At 41.2% G+C, this 17,413-nt stretch overlaps 1 protein-coding gene across 1 annotated transcript; it reads right to left on the bottom strand.

Annotated features, from left to right (window-relative positions):
• Window positions 1-345: 345 nt before the first annotated feature.
• stard10 (StAR related lipid transfer domain containing 10) lies at window positions 346-17,170 on the bottom strand. The gene is made up of 6 exons (XM_030391594.1): window positions 16,253-17,170; window positions 7,070-7,217; window positions 6,852-6,955; window positions 3,141-3,258; window positions 2,632-2,684; window positions 346-1,362 (listed from the first exon to the last, which is right to left on the bottom strand). The coding sequence occupies exons 1-6, from the start codon at window positions 16,409-16,411 to the stop codon at window positions 1,153-1,155; spliced, it is 792 nt and encodes a 263-aa protein (XP_030247454.1). The 5' UTR covers window positions 16,412-17,170; the 3' UTR covers window positions 346-1,152.
• Between the last annotated feature and the right edge of the window lie 243 nt (window positions 17,171-17,413).

Here is a 17,413-nt window from a genome sequence, read left to right as displayed (position 1 = left end):
TCTCTCCTTGTCTCTCTCCAGTGCTGAGCCGATCTCAGAGTTGCCATGCCAACAGATTGGGGGATTCCTAATTCTGATCTAGGCCACTGCGCGCGCGCACAAACACACATGCACTCAAAGAAATGTATCGATAGGTTGTGTGTCACTTGTTTTTCCATGTTCTGTTTGAGGTTTAAAAATTAATGGCTATGTGTGTGACACCAGACCAACCAGTTCATCAGGTTAATGATTCATTGTACTTTTTTTTAGCATCAGCACAACCATGCAAACCTTCAGGCAGCATCAGACATCAACTCGAGCAGAGACACTGACACTCACACAAAAGAAAATGACTCAGCTCACCAGTGAAATTTGAAAACCTTTGTAGGAATCTGTATTTAATTTTTTAAACTCTACATACATTCATACATCTCTCAAATAGAGGAGCAAGACAGTACATGTGAGTGTAAAATCTGTATTTGTGTGTGAGTTTAAGTGTGTGTGTGAGAGGGTTGCAGGTTGGGTTGGGGGTTCCAGCTGCCTTCTGCACACCTGCATATTTTATCATGTGCTTACAGAATGTGATGGAGACACATTATGAGTAAAAGACAGACAACCTAGGTAGAAAGACACAAACTATGTGTATATGCATGTGTGAATGTGTGTATGTCTGTGCCCATTAGGGGTCATACTGAGGTGTTTTCTCCACTGTCAGGTTATTCTGTAAACAATTTTTTTAAACAGTACCTCTTACTGAAAATATATTTTTGCTATGATGATCTGCATAGGTCCTGATTAGAAAACCGATATCCTTTAAATATGCATGAAAAATCACATGTACAGCCCCTTTTTTGTTTACAATGATAAGTTTACTGACTTGCAAAAATACGTAGGTTCGCTCCCCCCTGTGATTGAGTGGGTGGGTGTGTATTTGTGAGTGCATCTATGTTTCATGTTTGTATAGTGTGTGTTCATACATTATGTATGCACGTATGAGCTGGCCAAGTATGAGTTTGTCTGTGTGCACGAATGCTTCCATACATGTGCCTGTTAGCATGCCTGCATATGCAACTGCATGTACAGTATGTATGCAAGTATGTGTTACTATGGATCAGGCATGCATGTAACCCTGCATTCTGTTTGTGTGTACGAATTCATGACTATGTGTGTGTGTTAGTCGCTGTCTGCTTCTCTATCCTGGGTCTCAGCCAGGGAGCTCTCATCAATTTTCTCCAGGCTCTCAGCACGCTGGATGCTGAGCTCAGAGAGCGGGATGCTGGGTAATGTAGTCTGTTCGGGGTAGAGCCAGGGCTTGAAGCAAGGGTTGTGTCTCTGCTTCCACTCTGGATACTTCAAACAGGCTTTGTTGATCTTCTTCATTGCCTAAAAAGAACAAGATAGATTAATAGCACAACAAAAATAACACGTCCTACGGCCACGAAGGTTGAGTTTTCACCCATCTTGGTTTGTACGTGGGCTTGTTGGTTGGATTGTCAGCGGGATAGCACAAAAACTACTGAATGTATTTCGACAAAACTGGGTCTTAGCCCAGAATAGACACTGGTAACATTTGGTGCAGACCCAGTTAAAGAGACGAGGCCAGGATTTTTTTCTCACTTTAACACTGGGTTACAATGTTTAAGTGAGAACACTTTGCGTTAATTTTTAAAGTAATGCTCTTATTTATTTATAAAAAGCTGGTGTATTTAGGTGGCTAGTATCTATGAGCGAGTACAATTTGATGCAGATCCTAATTAAAATCTGGATATGGCAAATTTAAAAGTAGTGTTTCCCAAACATATATTTTGCCCCAGCAGTCCGCCAAGGTATATTATTGGCTGGCCAAGTATATTTGGTGAGCTTTTTTGCATTTTATTTTGTTGCCATCCACAAATGATTTACTAGTAGACAAACTGGACCCTCCCCTTGCCAGAAGTACACAGCCATTGGTTGGGAAACACTGAGAAGTTTATGTGACATTGGATTAGGCTTAATTGAATAAAAGGTGACATGTTTGGGCCTTGGCGAAGGTTTGCGCTCTACTGAGTGGCTCTCTATTTTTTTATTTATATTTTTATGAATGTGTATTGATAATCATTAACCTGAATTACATACGAGGTCATCATTGTCAGAGCCAAATCATCAAGTGTCTTCACAAAGTTCTCATAGTACAAAAACTGCAAGAGACATTATGAAGTTGTGGTTACAATTCAAAAGACTCTCATTCAATATAAATATCAGTTTAAAATGTCAAATCAAATGGTAATATTTCTATCTCTGTACAATTTTTTGAATAACAAATGAGTCATAATAAAAAAAAATCTGTAAAGCCCAGACAGAAAATGCCTTCTTGTATTTATTGTGTTGAAGTCATCAGCATGGTTATTGTCAGGGGGATTTGTGCGTCTCGCTGAGCTGCTATTTTCTGACTCATCAAGGGATTTCTCCATCCCTGGGTGCTCTCCAGAGAATCTTTGCTCCATTTAAACAAACATGCACACAAACTCAGACAGAAAAACAAATGCAGTGACAGTATGTTTCTGAAACGTGAAGGAGAAATGATAACCTCAATGAGCACAAGACCTGTGGATTAACACATCGACAAACATCCAACACAATCACAGAATAGGTGTTAAACTGCAAATTACTTACACGAGGAGCAAAGTAGTGGGAAGACCTGTTGACGACCCACTTTGGTAATGAACCTGCAAAGAGAGAAAGAGTGAACAGAGGAAGATGGGGATAAGTGTGAGGATGAGATTGTAAGTGAGTGAGAACGGGAGTACAGAGGAAGAGGAAGATGTGGGAAGGTATAAATAGGGATTAAACATCTGCTTTATTGCATGACATGTCGTCCAGGATCAAAGTGAAGCTTTGCAACTTCCTACTCACTACAACCAGACTAGAGAGCTTTACACAATCGGCACTTTGCAAGCAAGAGAGTGACAGCAGAGAGGTGAATTAAAGGGAGAATAAGACTAATGAATGGAAGAAGGGAGCAAAGGAAAGTGAAGGCAGCAGGAGCGCGAAATAGACTCTGTCCTTCATATGGTAACTATGGTGACTTGTTCCAACATAAAGGCAGGGAAATGAATCATTCATTACAACTTGGAGCATGAGCACCTGACTGAGTGTGTGCATGTCTGTGTGTGTGCAGTTACCTCGTGGGTCCACCTGGGCCAAGTAAGTGAGGATACAGCGGTTAGGTCCCTGCCACTGGACCATGTAGCCAGTCTGAAGAGACACAGCTCGCACCATTTCCTTTTTAGGAGGGTATTTCTGTAGAGACCACACACACACACACACACACACACACACACACACACACACACACACACACACACACACACACACACACACACACACACACACACACACACACACACACACACACACACACACACACACACACACACACACACACACACAGAGTTTAACAGCGAGTTTAACAGATTATTATTAGAATGGATATCATCAATTTTCAGCACATGTAAACTAAACAGTACAACTAACAAAACCACTCAAATGAATGCATGAATACAAGCAGAGATATTCAGAAATCACTGCTAAAAGTTAAAACATGAATATCTGATACAAGTTGTCCAGAGTGTGCACCACTGTGTTTTTCTGTGCTGTGTTTTTCTGCTGCCAGTCCATCAGATTTTGCTTCACTATCATCTTTTTGATGCAAATCCAGTCCGTGAATAACACAGCAGTAAAGGCCAGCTCAAGCCCACTATTCCACTGCTGCCTCCTCATAATCTAAAGATTATTATTCATGACCAAGTTCAGTAGTGGTTAGCCTGAGCTAACTGGGACAGGCACTGTGAGGAGAACTGCAGAGGCACACAGAGCAGCAGTCAGCAAAAGAACCTTTATCAGGGGAGAACTTCAGATAACTGCTTATCTTTTCTACACTATTTGACTTACAGTTTTTGTGCCTGCACCTCTCTAGTAATAGGACTTTTGAAGAACAAAGACAGCTTTTGGGAATCATTCAATGTGCAGGTTTCTGGGAAATCAGAGACAACATTATATTGCTCTGAGCTAATGGAGAGGGGTTTGTTGGAGAGACTGCAGGAAATGTGAAGCATTAGTCACCGATGAGGTGTCCCTCTACAGTCTTGACACATTGGCCTTACCAGGAAACTTCGTATCTTATGACATGGGGGATTGATGATCAATCAGTTAGTTGATCTGCTGGTCTGCCAAAAGAAGTCATCAAAAGGTATCACTCTGAACTTTGGTAACTTGCAATGATCAATGATCCAGTTTGTTGATATATTATGAATTCAGCTATTATGAACAAGAGCTGGAGACTACAGCCATGCCTAGCAGCTCTGTGAGGCTTTCAGGCATATAATTTACCATATTTCAGTATTTCAGTATAATCTGGTAGCACTAAACACTACGTCGAGCAGAGGTTGAGGGAAATGCCATTCGTTTTGCAGGGGTTTTGGTCAAGAAGAAGTGCTGGACAAATACAAATTTTCTTAAAGCAGCTATAAGAAAGCTCTGCTGCCATACCACCAGCCTATAGAGCAGCTTCTTTGGTCCAGGCATTAATAATTAATAAATAGCTCACTTATGTAGGTCAGTTAGATTCATTGATATCATATTGAGACAACCAGTTGAAAACTCCTTGTTGTATGTTTGAAGACAATTCAGAAATCTTCATCCTCTGGGAAGCGCGAATGTCCGTACAAAATTTTGTTAACCCAATAGCAGATTTTAGTTGAGACCAAAGTGATGGAGCAACCGACAAGCCGAGAGATCCTGGAGCCATGTCTAATTGTGGCTGAAAAAGGACTCGATAGATTAAATGAAAAAAGTAATTAGTGGTCATTAGCAGTCATTAGCTGCAGCCCTAATATAAATATATAGACCTCTCTTGCAAGCACAAGTTAACTCTATAGCACTCTGCCCAAATGTAAGTTCAGTTGTAGAGCAGACCACAGTTACTACAGGACCCCAATAACTGATTACGGAAACCTTTCCAAGGTATGACTGGACAAACTGTTGTTATTAATCATGTGAACACATGAATGTGGTGTCAAATACAGCACAGGTTGACTGACTCCTGGCAGTGGACACATGAACTCAGCAATCTATTAAGTATCCACTGAAGCTGCATTTCACAATTTAAGCTCTCAAGTTCAAATGACTATCAAGAATGACCTTGGCTATCCACATACAGTGCCAGGCACACACAAACGGGACACAAACGGGACACAAACACACACACACACACACACACACACACACACACACACACGGGACACAAACACACACAGACACACACATTCTGTCTATTATTTTCCAAACCACTTGTTAATGCAGGAATGCGGAAGGGGGGGGCGGAAGTCAACAGCTAAAAGTCACATGAGAGGTCTTATCCTTCTGTAAACATTATATTAGTGAGTGAAACTGAGAGTGAGACACAGAGAGGCAAAAAGACAGAGAAGCAAGAAACAATGACGGAAGAGAAAAATGAGAGTCTGTATCGAGAGAGATACAGCTGAAACAGTGACTTGGTTGATTGATCGTTACACAAATATGTGATTTTTTTTGCAGAAATTATCTGGTTCCAGCTCATGAGGATTTTCTTTGTCTTATGGTCTAGTAAAATGATAATCCTGACACTGTGAAAGGCTTTTTCTCACCATCTTCTGACAGTTTATAAACCAGATAATTAATTCATTGCGATAATAATCACCATATTAATCTACAATTGAAATAACCAGTTGTTGCTGCCCTCATAAGAGGTGATGAGTACAGCTTTCTTACAAGATAGTCCTCTTCTTCCTATTGGCAAGAAACGCAGCCAAACTAAAGTCTGAGGATTTGGGCCTGATTCCAAACTGAAAGTCACTCATACAGTCTCTAATCAGCCTATTTTACTGGCCCTTGGCATTCCCCTACAAAGCACAACTGGAAGCTGAACTAAAAACACAATGTATTCAACTCAATTGATTAACTTTCCTACACCTACAACGAAGCAGTGACAGCACAGGGTAGATCTATCATTCCCCCAGGTAAAGACATCAGGGGCACAAGGAAAGGGAGTGCTCTCTTGTTAGCCATTAGGAATGGTGCCAAACTCTCTTTACTTCCTGCATGCAGTGGATGTTTAAAGCTCCCTTCCAGCGTACTTTGGTATTTTTAATGATACTTCATAGTTTTTGGAGCCGTTGTTGATGAGCAACACTGATCGGCAAATACAAAGCTGTTTTCTGCTGTGGAGCTGTGGAGCAGAGGGAAAGTTCAGCAGATAAGTTGTTTAATGGCAGTAAATGAACAGTCCAGGTTGCAGTTTGACCATGAATAAACTCTGCAGCTCCTCAATACCCAAGAAGAACTTATGGTTGAGGGACAGCCATTACTATCCCTGCTTATATTCATGTTGCTGATCCATGCTAATAGCGATGATGCTGCCAATCCATGCTAGTGATATCTATCTTGCTAGAACAGCTGCCTGGTTGTGACGATAACAACAACATGATTAATCACACCACCATTCTCTGACAAAGTACGTTTACTGTTAGACAGGAAGAGAAACTGACTGGCACACCCACAAACACAGCTTTGTATTGCCGACTTCCCACAAATATTCAAGGATTTCTTTTCGTACTGCACGACGCCCTTAAGCTTCCTAAACTGGATCAACCTTCATGTGTGCTCACCCAATGTGCACTCATTTCGAAACGGGCCTTTTCACAATGCACCTTTGAACACACATGCAAAGAGTTATAAAGGGGTGAATGAGCAGGGCCTCAGCTGAGAGCATGTATAAGCCCTGTGTGTGTGTGTGTGTGTGTGTGTGTGTGTGTGTGTGTGTGTGTGTGTGTGTGTGTGTGTGTGTGTGTACTTACGGCATGTTTGACAGAGTAGTTCATGATGATGTAATCTTTTGCTATTGGCAGCCAGGAACGAAGCGTGATGACATCGCGGTTCTTAAGAGGACTCGGACACTTCCCTATTAACAAACAAGACAGACCCAGCAAACAAGACATTACAGATCAATGTGCATGTCATGTGTGTCTCTACACTTTCTTAACAACACATGTTTACATGCGTGTGTGCAACTTACACGAGTAGTAACCAACGTCCGCATTGACGGTAAGCTTCCCGATATCGAAGGTCTCAATGACGTTTGTGTCCCATTTCTTTCTGTATTCGATGTCATGGAGAACATCGTACATAGTCTCAGCTGACACGTCCTTACACACCATCTGACACTGAGAATGAGAGACGGACAGAAAGAGAGACAGAGTTCATTTTTAGGCAAGAAATGTAAAAGAAATCACATAAAAAAAATCAATCCATAACTAATGCTGTTGCACTGATCATGCAAAAAACATTTCAGAGCTCTGTCCAATGCAAGCTATAAAGCAGGAAACTCCATTACATTTTAATTATGTTGCATCCCATAAATTCAGAGTAAGTACTGGACCATTGTTGGAGAGCTTCACAGTTGTGGCTGTTTATTCTGAAAGAGGTGGGTGTGAAATGAAAACAAACCTTGATGAACACATCAAAGCACAAAATTCAACACCCATTCTAATCTAATATGCAAACTGAAAAAATAAATAAAGAGGATGCATGAATGTAAATGCTGAGGGATCCTGAACATACTCAGTTGCACAGAAAAATGCACACAAAAGGCAAATTATGTGTAAAAGATTAGACATCAGATGGTCAGAGAGCAGAGACTGTGTGTGTGTGCGTACGTGCTTGTGTAAGAGAGAGAGATAGAGAGAAAGAAAAATTAGAAAGAGAATCAAGAGACAGGCCACTGACCACAGATGAGTCATTCAACAGCTCAGGTCTAGTATCTGAGCTGTTGAATGGAAAAAAAACAAAAACACTATCAGTACAGGACACAGTCAGTCAGTCATGATCTGTGAATGTGATGGGGTAGAAGGGGCTCTGAGTGGAAAACAAACATCCAGTTCTCCAGTTGTCTGCAGAAAAGCAGTTTTAAAAACCTGAAATTAGATTGACTCCTTTCATGCTTCAATTTAGATTCAATAAGACATTACTTAAAAAGTGATGGAGGCCAAAATACAATTGATCCATAAAATCTTCTTAAGACAAATCATAGTGATAGATTTTTAAAATAAAATCTTGATGGAATGAATCATTCACACATCCGCACTTGTTGACGAGGAAGGTTGGTGTGGGTGTGTCAATGCATATTAATGAAACCACCGGGACTCCTGCTGCCTGTGTCAGGTTTGGAGTAGATGGCACTGTACGTAAGACAGCCCAGGAGTACAGCTGTTACTACAGTTACCATTGTCAGGGGGAATTAGTCTTTATAATAACAACAACAAAGACAGACAGAACAATGGAGGATGAGTGACACAAAGAGACTTTAAGACCCAGTGAGAAGCTAAGAGAGACCGACATAAAAACAGAGCGAGAGACAAAGACTAAATGAGAAAGAAATTGACAGAGGGTGGTTGTCTGTCCCAGGTGGTTTTAACTCCCATTAGAAATCAGTCCAGAGGGTATAAAGCTCAATCTACATCAGCCTCCTTTCTCTTGTTCCCTGAGGGCTTAATTTAAGAAAATGATTACCAGCCTTACTCTACATTTGGCTATACAGCTGTTCAAAAAGAGAGATCTCCCCTCAGCCTATAACAACCCAGCTTATGAAATAGTTCATACTCACCTTTGGTATAATAGCATAAAATATGCACTTGCATTTGACAAGCTCATTATCTCATTCAGATATGGATCGGCAAAATCTTTTAATAATCTTCACTGACTAATACTTCTGCCACGTGAAAGAGTAAAATAACATGACTGAGGGTCGACAGCTGTGCTAGTGAGGTTGTATTTAGGGAGAGCAGTGCGAACATCACTTTTGCGTTACAATACAAGTTACTGACCGAAGTGAGGCGTTTATTGTTGTTTTTCTATGAAGCCATCCACACCACGCATGGCCATATTAATATAAGCAATGCTTGTGTTTAATATAGCCAAGCCTATAAGTTCTTAGTTCAGTCTGTGTGTGACATACAGTTGTATTTTGTAGGTGATGAAGCCTAATCCTCCGAGCGCACATCACATATGTCAAGGGAATGTTGTTCTGTGGACCAAAATAAAAAGGTTGTGATTGTTGTGTCATGATTGGCTATATTATAGAAGGTATAGGTCTATTGTGTTCATATGATATTGTAATGTAATATATTACTTTCAAATTAAGGCATCTAGTAGTATGTTATATATTGCATTTTCAAAGTAACTTGCTCAGCACTTGCTAAGAAAATAGCTATGCTTTGATATATAAATATAAAACATAGCCCTAACATCTACCATCTTTGTTTAGCATGTTAACATGCTAACATTTGAGCAACTTGACAGACGGACCAATATTTTCATCTCCAGAGCCTACAACAGATATCTATTAATCAGAAAAACATCCACATAAACTAGGAACAGATTGCCACTGGTTGGCCAACTTTAAGAATAACATTTTTTATTCGGTGTTACGCCACTTGTGATCGAATTTCCCCACACTATAGGCAAATAAACATACAACACAACGATTCTTACTAAATCAAATACAGAACTAAATGTAGACCAAAATAATTAAGAATTTGCCATTGTCAGTGTTCCACAAAGTAGAAAATGACAAATAATGGTGGTAAAAAAGGAAGCCAGGTCAAGTGAGATAAGATAATAGTGATGATGGATGACGCACAAAAAGTCACCATTTCCCAAAGCTTTTTTTCACACCAAGACCACCTTGGGACCAGACATCACTATAGTACCGATTGTCCCATTTTGGCTTTTGATCCACTTCCCGTTCAAAAAATTTTATTTTACTGCCCCTGAATCCAGAGTGGACATGTACCACAATGTCCCTGTGCAAACTGTATGCAAGAGCTGTGCCAGTGCTGTTTAAATCAATTTTATTCATATAGCTCTTAGACAAATCTACAGTCTCATAGGGCTTCACAACCAGTCACACTGAAACAAGGAAAACTGAAAATGCTAAATGGAAACGACATCCCTTGACCACAGAATCCTCACTGAGAACAAGACAGTGTACAAATGGGTGAGACAGCAGGTTAATACGTACCGAAAGCTGTCAACAACATAAAACAGAACAGACAGAATAAAAACATGTGAATGGGTGAATGTGGTCCAGAGCACACAGGCCAAATAGAGCTACACGTGTGGTCATACCATTTAAAAAGGTAACAATTTCAGCACCAAAAGTTTAACATACGTATTCAGGGAAAAGGGCACTTACTGATATATGGAAGATATAAGACATAAGGCAAGAAGTGCTATTGCAAGGATCCAATTCAATCCATTAAATGTCAGTAGGTCTTCTTTAATAATGTGTTATTCAATAATGTGTTTTAGCACAGAGGTCATAGGCAGTTGTTGCATTTTCCTAGTATGCATTATGATACTTCTAATATATTTCTGGGAGCTATACTGCTTTGCTCTGTTTATGGCTGAAGGTTTAACTGTGTTGCTTCAGAAAAGTAAAGTATGTTGTCTTGTTCCTGTATCATGTTGGTAACAAAAATTAACAATTGCTTATTTTCCCTTGTCCCTTTTTCCCCTGTCATTCTTTTGTTAAATCAAACAGTTAAAAATATCCTTACATGGACCACACACATTTTAATGCTCAATGTTCATAGCACACCCAAATCCCTGAGCCTTCTCCAAAGAGCATTGTGTTCCCCTAGATCTCATGATATATGAAGGATGCGGAACATTATCATGTTTTGAAATGAGCGCCTGACGAGCATCTTTCAATCTGCACTAATTAGAAAGCCTATATAAGCATTGTTTCCGCAGCAGTAATTAAAGCTCGCCAAAGTGCTGGTTTGACTCCTGGCTCAGAGAGTTCAGTTCACAGAGATTTTAGCTGAGGCACACCTCTCATATTCCTGCTTCCACCTCAAAAGGCACTAACTCCCGTCACCTAAATGGCAACACCCGAAGAAATAGGAGACACTGCTGAGTACATCGCATGGAATTTGTGTGGTTAGTGTTTAAAATGTGAAACCTGGGGTAGTTAGAAAAATAGTGTTTTCAGTTTCCCTCCTCACATGTGTGCTCTTAGTTATAATGGGAGTCAACGTGGCAGCTCATTGGCACTCCTGTTTATGGAGGATCATGCTGCCAAAGTTGTGAGTAGTTATGTGTATCTGACTGGCACACATTTTCTTATGTTTGAATGTATCTACAAATGTGTATACGCAAAGATTTTTAAGCTCCTCTCCACTCCAGCTCTGAATATTCCTTCCCTTGTACACTTATGTATAAATCTTAGATGGTCTATCAATTTAACAAAACTTAAACAGCAATTGTTTTTAAAGTATGAATAATATCAAAGAGTGAGTGTGTGAAACGTGTAGTTCAAATGGAGTTTCTATTCGAATGTATTGATGAGTGGTGAGAGGCTGAAGACGAGTGGGTCTGAAGAGCTCTCTAATTGGCTTCAATTGTGGATTAGCTCGAGAGGAAAGAAAACATTTTGAAAGGTTTTCAAGGGATTTGAAAGTTGAATAATACCCAGAAAGTATGAAAGATGTGAAACATTGGAAATGTTGGAGTTTCTGGCTGAAAGTATAAATAAGTAAATACAAGCGTATTGGTAAAGGGATGCAGGACGCATAACATAGTGTTCCCTTGGGGATGAAATACATTGCTTCACTAATGGCTAGGAGCTAAACTTCATTGCTTCACTTAGGAGAATTTAAGTATTTTGTCTTATCCCTTTACAATGTTGGTAATAATGTTCTTTTTGTTTTTTTTATTTCCCTTCCTGTCATTCTAGTGACAGTTGAAAAAGCATCAAGCCTAATTTTGCATGTGAATAAAGTCCCTACATTAAAAAATGCGAAAGGAGTTCAGTTGCAAACGAAACAGAAGTATAATAATACAGCTTTTTACGTGTAAAAGAACATAAGTTATGAATCCTTCCAGCATTCACACTAATAATGAGATGTGTTACATCCACAGGCAAACTGAAACAGGAGTAGAAGGAAGAAGTGAGCAGTAACGGTGAAAGAGGAGAACTGTAGGGAGAAAAAAAGACGTCCAGCACGGAATGAAGACATACAGCCAGCTAAGTACACATGTGCGTTATTCTATTAGACTGTAATTCGGTGAAGACAACAGATGAAGCAAGGAGACAGAGAAAGAGAGACGCGGGTGAGAGAGAGTTCAGCAAGATAAAACAGAGACGGAAGGAGACTAAAAGGCGGACGAGTAGGTACGCAAACATTGGGTGTGTGGTTTGGTGAGACTTCGTGCCTCGTCTGAGTCCACACTGTGCCCACGGCCCACTCAGAATACAACCTCTGACCCCCGCACGTCCACCCACTACTCATTCTCTCCCTTATTCCATGTCTCACTCACTCTATTCTCTCCCTCATCCTGCCAACCTGTCAACTCACATTACTTACTCCTCTGAGTGCTGATACATGACTGCGGAAGACAATTACAAAAAATTTTAAATAAAAAAGGGGTGAGTGTGTGTGTGTGATTCAGAGCCAGGCCTCCCTGTGTGACAGCGGGGGAGGAGGCAAACCCAGGAGTCTCCAATATGTGTGTGCATGTGTGGATGAGTGGGGCAGCTGTCTGAAAGTCTAACTATTAAAAGTACACAAATCCACCTTCACACTGACACACACCCACACACTATGCACCATGTGTGGAGTCATGTGCTTGACAAATGAGTTGATGATGATGCTGGTTTGCGTGAGTGATTACAGCTGTGATCACACCATGACTCAAAAGTCATTATTGGTGAATATGGCGGTGGCGATGATTGCAATGAAAATGAAGCTGATGATAATTAAAGCACTAATGATAATGATGATTGCCAGCCTGTTGTCTTCTCACTTTCTGATTTGGACATATATCGCTCTTGTCTCACTGCTGTTGGTGCTACAGCCCAAGAGTGGAAACTGACACAGGAAGAGAGCGTTAAGCCTCGACACTCACATTAATCATTCGACATGCATCAGCAAAGATGCATGCTTTTATTTCGGCTATAAATAGACGAGCTGTATCTGTGGCATCTCTGTACAACCCTACCCTCACACACACACACGCAAGCATACACCTATGAGCACAAACACAGTTAATGTAATCCTTTTCTATAGATTTACAGGGGGATAAAAAAACTTGTGTTTAGATAATATTACACTGAAAGTAAGCCAGAGATAAAGACTGATGTACCATGCAAAATTAGGCTCCTGTAACTGTCATATTTACATAAAGATAAAGTTTCAGTTGTACGTAGAAACCCCACCCTAACTCCAAATGTGCGTCTGTTTGCACTTTCTCTCTGTTTGCTGAGCTGTCCTGAGGAAACACACCTGTCCTGTATGAAAAAGCATTAATAAGCACAACCCTTAACGTCTGCACACACTTACACGCACACCTCATTCCCTGCCGATGCACACATGACACACAGGATATACCCTGAGGGAACCCCCCCCCCCACAAACACATGAAGAATCTGCCTCACAGGTATAAAGATAAAGGGGGCTGGGAAAAACCCTCTGCTGCTCTGGCCCTCCGCACATCCCTATGCACACAAACCCACACCCATGCACGCGCACACACACGCACACACACACACACACACACACACACACACACACACACACACACACACAGAGCACTTTATTCAACAAAGTAAACACCTGGTGGCTCGTTCATGCTCCTCAGACCCGGATGTACCAGCAGGAAAGCACACACACACACGCACGCATACACGCAGAGAAGGTGTTCCATTTCTATCCCTGAATGTATCCCAAAGACAGTGACAGTAATCAGATGTGCCATCAGATGAGTACGTTCTTTAAAAGGTTGGAAATCTGGAGGCAACCTTTCCAAAAACTGTCAGCTGTGAAGTAAAATCTGTCTGAACGTGGAAGTGACGACACTGCCGAGATTTATGACACAGTTAAGCAGTGAATTGCTGGTCAGTCAGGTTTGAGGCGAAGTGGAAGCTTCGGTGTTCACTAGGAAAGTCAATTATACACGTATAACAGAAGTATATTACATGTTCTTTTTCATTTCTTGATCGCTTTGATCAATTCCCGGGGACTTCCAGTCCATAATTGCAGCTAGATTTCACTGGAACAAGAGACACTGTACATTGTTTGGATGTGTCCGAACCACAGTTCTTCCAACAATTAGTGTCCTATGAGGAACCACTGGCAACTACAGATGTAGTTTAGTTGTGATGACCAGCGATAAAAGAGACTGTTAATAAGAAAACAATAGCGGCTCCTCAAGAGGTTAGCATAGATGCTGCTATAGCGTCAGTTACATTAAAACCGAAGAGTATATTCAATTAACAGAAAGACAAAGAATGGAAGTGAAGGTTTTTCTTGATCCAGAAACATGTATTCGCCATCACTCTCCTGTTAAAGCAACAATATGTAACTTTCTGGAGCAAGCCAGTTTATTGTTGAGTTTCATTCCCACGTTGTCAAATATTGACAGTGACATATTGTTGCTTTAAATAACATGGTTCATTTATCTTAATTGTTGAACAATGCCCCTGAAAGATGATGAAAGAGCTTGCCCTTTTCCCACAGCATGTAAGGGTGAGTTCCCTGATGGTTCTGTCTAACAAACAATCTGGCTCATCAGGTCAGCTCTTAATTCTATAATTTAAAATAAAAATAATGCTGTGTCTCAAATTGTGTGCAAATTCAAGCGATAAAGCTAAACTATAATAGTTCACTCATATTCTCAGAGAAAACTCTTCTATTTTTGCAGCAAATGTGCTATGAAGGCTATGAGTCTGAATTAGTTCTTTTTCCTTTGGGTCTTTGTCCCGGAGCATTAACAAAGCATTATTCAAAACTGTGGTCAAACATAAAGTGTTAGCTGGCAGTTTTTCCACGGCTTTAGGTGAGATTGCTGTCCTCATGATGGCTCCACACCAACTCCCAAGACAAACATTAACATTAAAGACAAACTGCCACGACTGCTATTTGACTAGATAACCAAGTTTACTTATCATGTACTTTCACATGCCTGTCACATTATTACCTTACGTATACAAAGATCAGGAAATACTACAGTGATACTACAATACAACATTTTCTTAAACCCACTGCGCCTTCTGTTCCTAACATCAAATTGTGTGCATCACAGGTTATCAGAGCCCAACATACTGTCTTTAACCTCTACATGTTGTCCCTTAACCTAAATATATTCAAGTTTGACTAATATGAAACTCAGGAAAACAGCAAATCCACGAATTTCAAAAGATGTAACCACAGAATAAAATGCCTTTCATTTTGTATCAGCTAATTGACTATTCAGGCCTTGTCACTTCTATTGTCTCTTCTACCATGTCAGTATTACAGTGCACAACTTTTGTTCACTTCCCTCCCAGTGAGTCTGATGAATCAAACACCACAGAAGCCACCAAAGTAGGCTGACATGTCGCACGCAACACTGTCTTTTCAGGTGGAGGCTTGAAAATGGTTTCACTGGCAAAGGAATGTGGCGTCCCTTGAGCATTAGACATGCCTCCTGAGGCCGACTCCTGCTCTCACTTCTCTTTAGTCGGGGGGGATTTCTTATAGAGTGCATCACGACTCCACCACTATTCCCATTTATAAAAAGAGGAGCGAATATAACACAGGATGTATTCACTTAACAGTTATCTGCTGCAGTAGCACTGTTAACATCAGGTTGGGACTATGTAGTGAATTTTAATGTTTGTGATATGAATGGAGTAATAATACAAACTCAGAAATATTTATTATTTCCATAACTGAAAAGACAATCTGTTTAAGGTCCCCAGAACACTGTTTGAAGCTAGAAAGGTGGCAGGTCTGTCTCCTCCTTTAAGCTCGGTTTGTTTATTCAGTCATGAAAAAAAAACAAACAGTTGATTTATCTAGTGTATCAAATGTCTTCCTCAAAACTACCCAGTGCACCTTTAAAACCAGTTTGGTTACATGGGGCCTGCTGTGTCATCTAATTACATTCTCCTTCATATGAATAAGCTGTTAGTGGGTTATGGAAGCCTCTGCGGTAAAAAGCAGTGGATGAAGCATGTCAGCAGTTTGAATCATACGGGAGTTAAGATGAAGCGCTTCCCCTGCCAGCTGGAGTATACAGTGCAGCAGTGTTTTGTTTTTTTTCCTCTGTGGTACTTTCTATTATTTCTGTGGGGGGGTTTCAATATATCTAGTACTCTGTAAAGAGTAAGCGAACAGATCAAATGCCTACTTTGTTGTTTTGTAACATTACTCACCTTGATTTTGTGGACGGACTTCCCCTCCTCCAGATCCTGGCTCCACACCGTGATCCCCAACTTGCTGTACCTCAAACTCCAGCCCTCCTCGCACAGACACTCCGCCTTGAAGCTGGCAAATGCCCGGTCGTCCGGGATGGTCACAGTCTGTCCAGACATGGCTCGTTACCGAGGAGGAGAGAGAGAGAGAAAAAAAAAAGGGAGGGTGAAGGGGGGGAGCGAGGGGGTCTTCTGATAGAGACTCCTGTTGGGCCCTGGAGGAGACGCGATGAGCCAGCCGGGGGGAAGGAAGGGAAGGAAGCCGAGAGCACAGCTACGCTTGTCCACCTCCTCCCGTGGAGATAACTTGTCTAATTCAATTTCCTCCTTTGCAAGAAGCTTTTGTAGGGCTGCACCGCGTCTTGTGATGATCCGTGTGCGTGTGAGCGTGCGCGCTCAGGGAGGTCCAACAGCCGCAATCCAGCCGGCACAAACTAATCACACACAGGTGTAAAAAGCCACGGACGGAAAACAGGTGAGAGCACGAGAAGAATAAAAATGGAGCAGAGAAGTGCCTAAAAATGAGATGGACGCATCAAATGTGCATTATTAGTTGGTTGAATAAGTTTCAGCCCCCGGTCAGCAGCCGCTCTCCACACAAACCATATGTTTCTGTGCTTCCGCTTGTCACTCTCCCTTTTTTTCTGTCTCTTTCTCTGTCTCCCTCTTCTTCACCCGTCTCTCTCTGTCTCTGTGTGTCTCCCTCTCTCTCAGTTGTGGTCGTCTTTGGTGAGCTTATATTAATGTGCAGCAGCTCTCCATCGCTGCGTCGCTGCTGTGGCAGGTGGTGGAGGGGAGATGCGGTGAGAAATAAGAGGAAAAGGAGGAGGAGGGACGCAGCAGAGCAGGCAGGTGACGCAGCCACGGCTACAGTGGAAACGCCTCCCTGTGCTGCCTTCAGGGGCTCCTTGTAAAACTCACTCCAAGCACATTTTTCTCGTGTAACATTTCTTTGTAGCAGCAGCTGTAATGAAAACTTATAGTAGATACAGTGGTATGCATCATCTGTAGGCTACAGGCTGTCAGCAAGAAGATTGGAAGTTTTAACAGAATTATTCTTAAAGATCCCTTATAACGGTTATTTTCAGGTCTGAGAGAAAGTGGTAACATGTGTTTAATGTT

The sequence above is a fragment of the Sparus aurata genome, chromosome 2, assembly GCF_900880675.1.
Source record: "Sparus aurata chromosome 2, fSpaAur1.1, whole genome shotgun sequence".
Lineage (NCBI taxonomy): Eukaryota > Metazoa > Chordata > Actinopteri > Spariformes > Sparidae > Sparus > Sparus aurata.
The sequence above is the reverse complement of the archived record's forward strand: the minus strand, read 5'-3'. Positions and strand labels throughout refer to the sequence as shown.

Bases quoted from the DNA above. Each gene is read 5' to 3' on its own strand.
- stard10 (XM_030391594.1), bottom strand. From the start codon at position 16,411: ATGTCTGGACAGACTGTGACCATCCCGGACGACCGGGCATTTGCCAGC. The intron at 7,218-16,252 runs GTGAGTAATGTT...TCTCATTCTCAG, and splicing joins AGTCCGTCCACAAAATCAAG to TGTCAGATGGTGTGTAAGGA. The intron at 6,956-7,069 runs GTAAGTTGCACA...GTTTGTTAATAG, and splicing joins GGACGTTGGTTACTACTCGT to GGAAGTGTCCGAGTCCTCTT.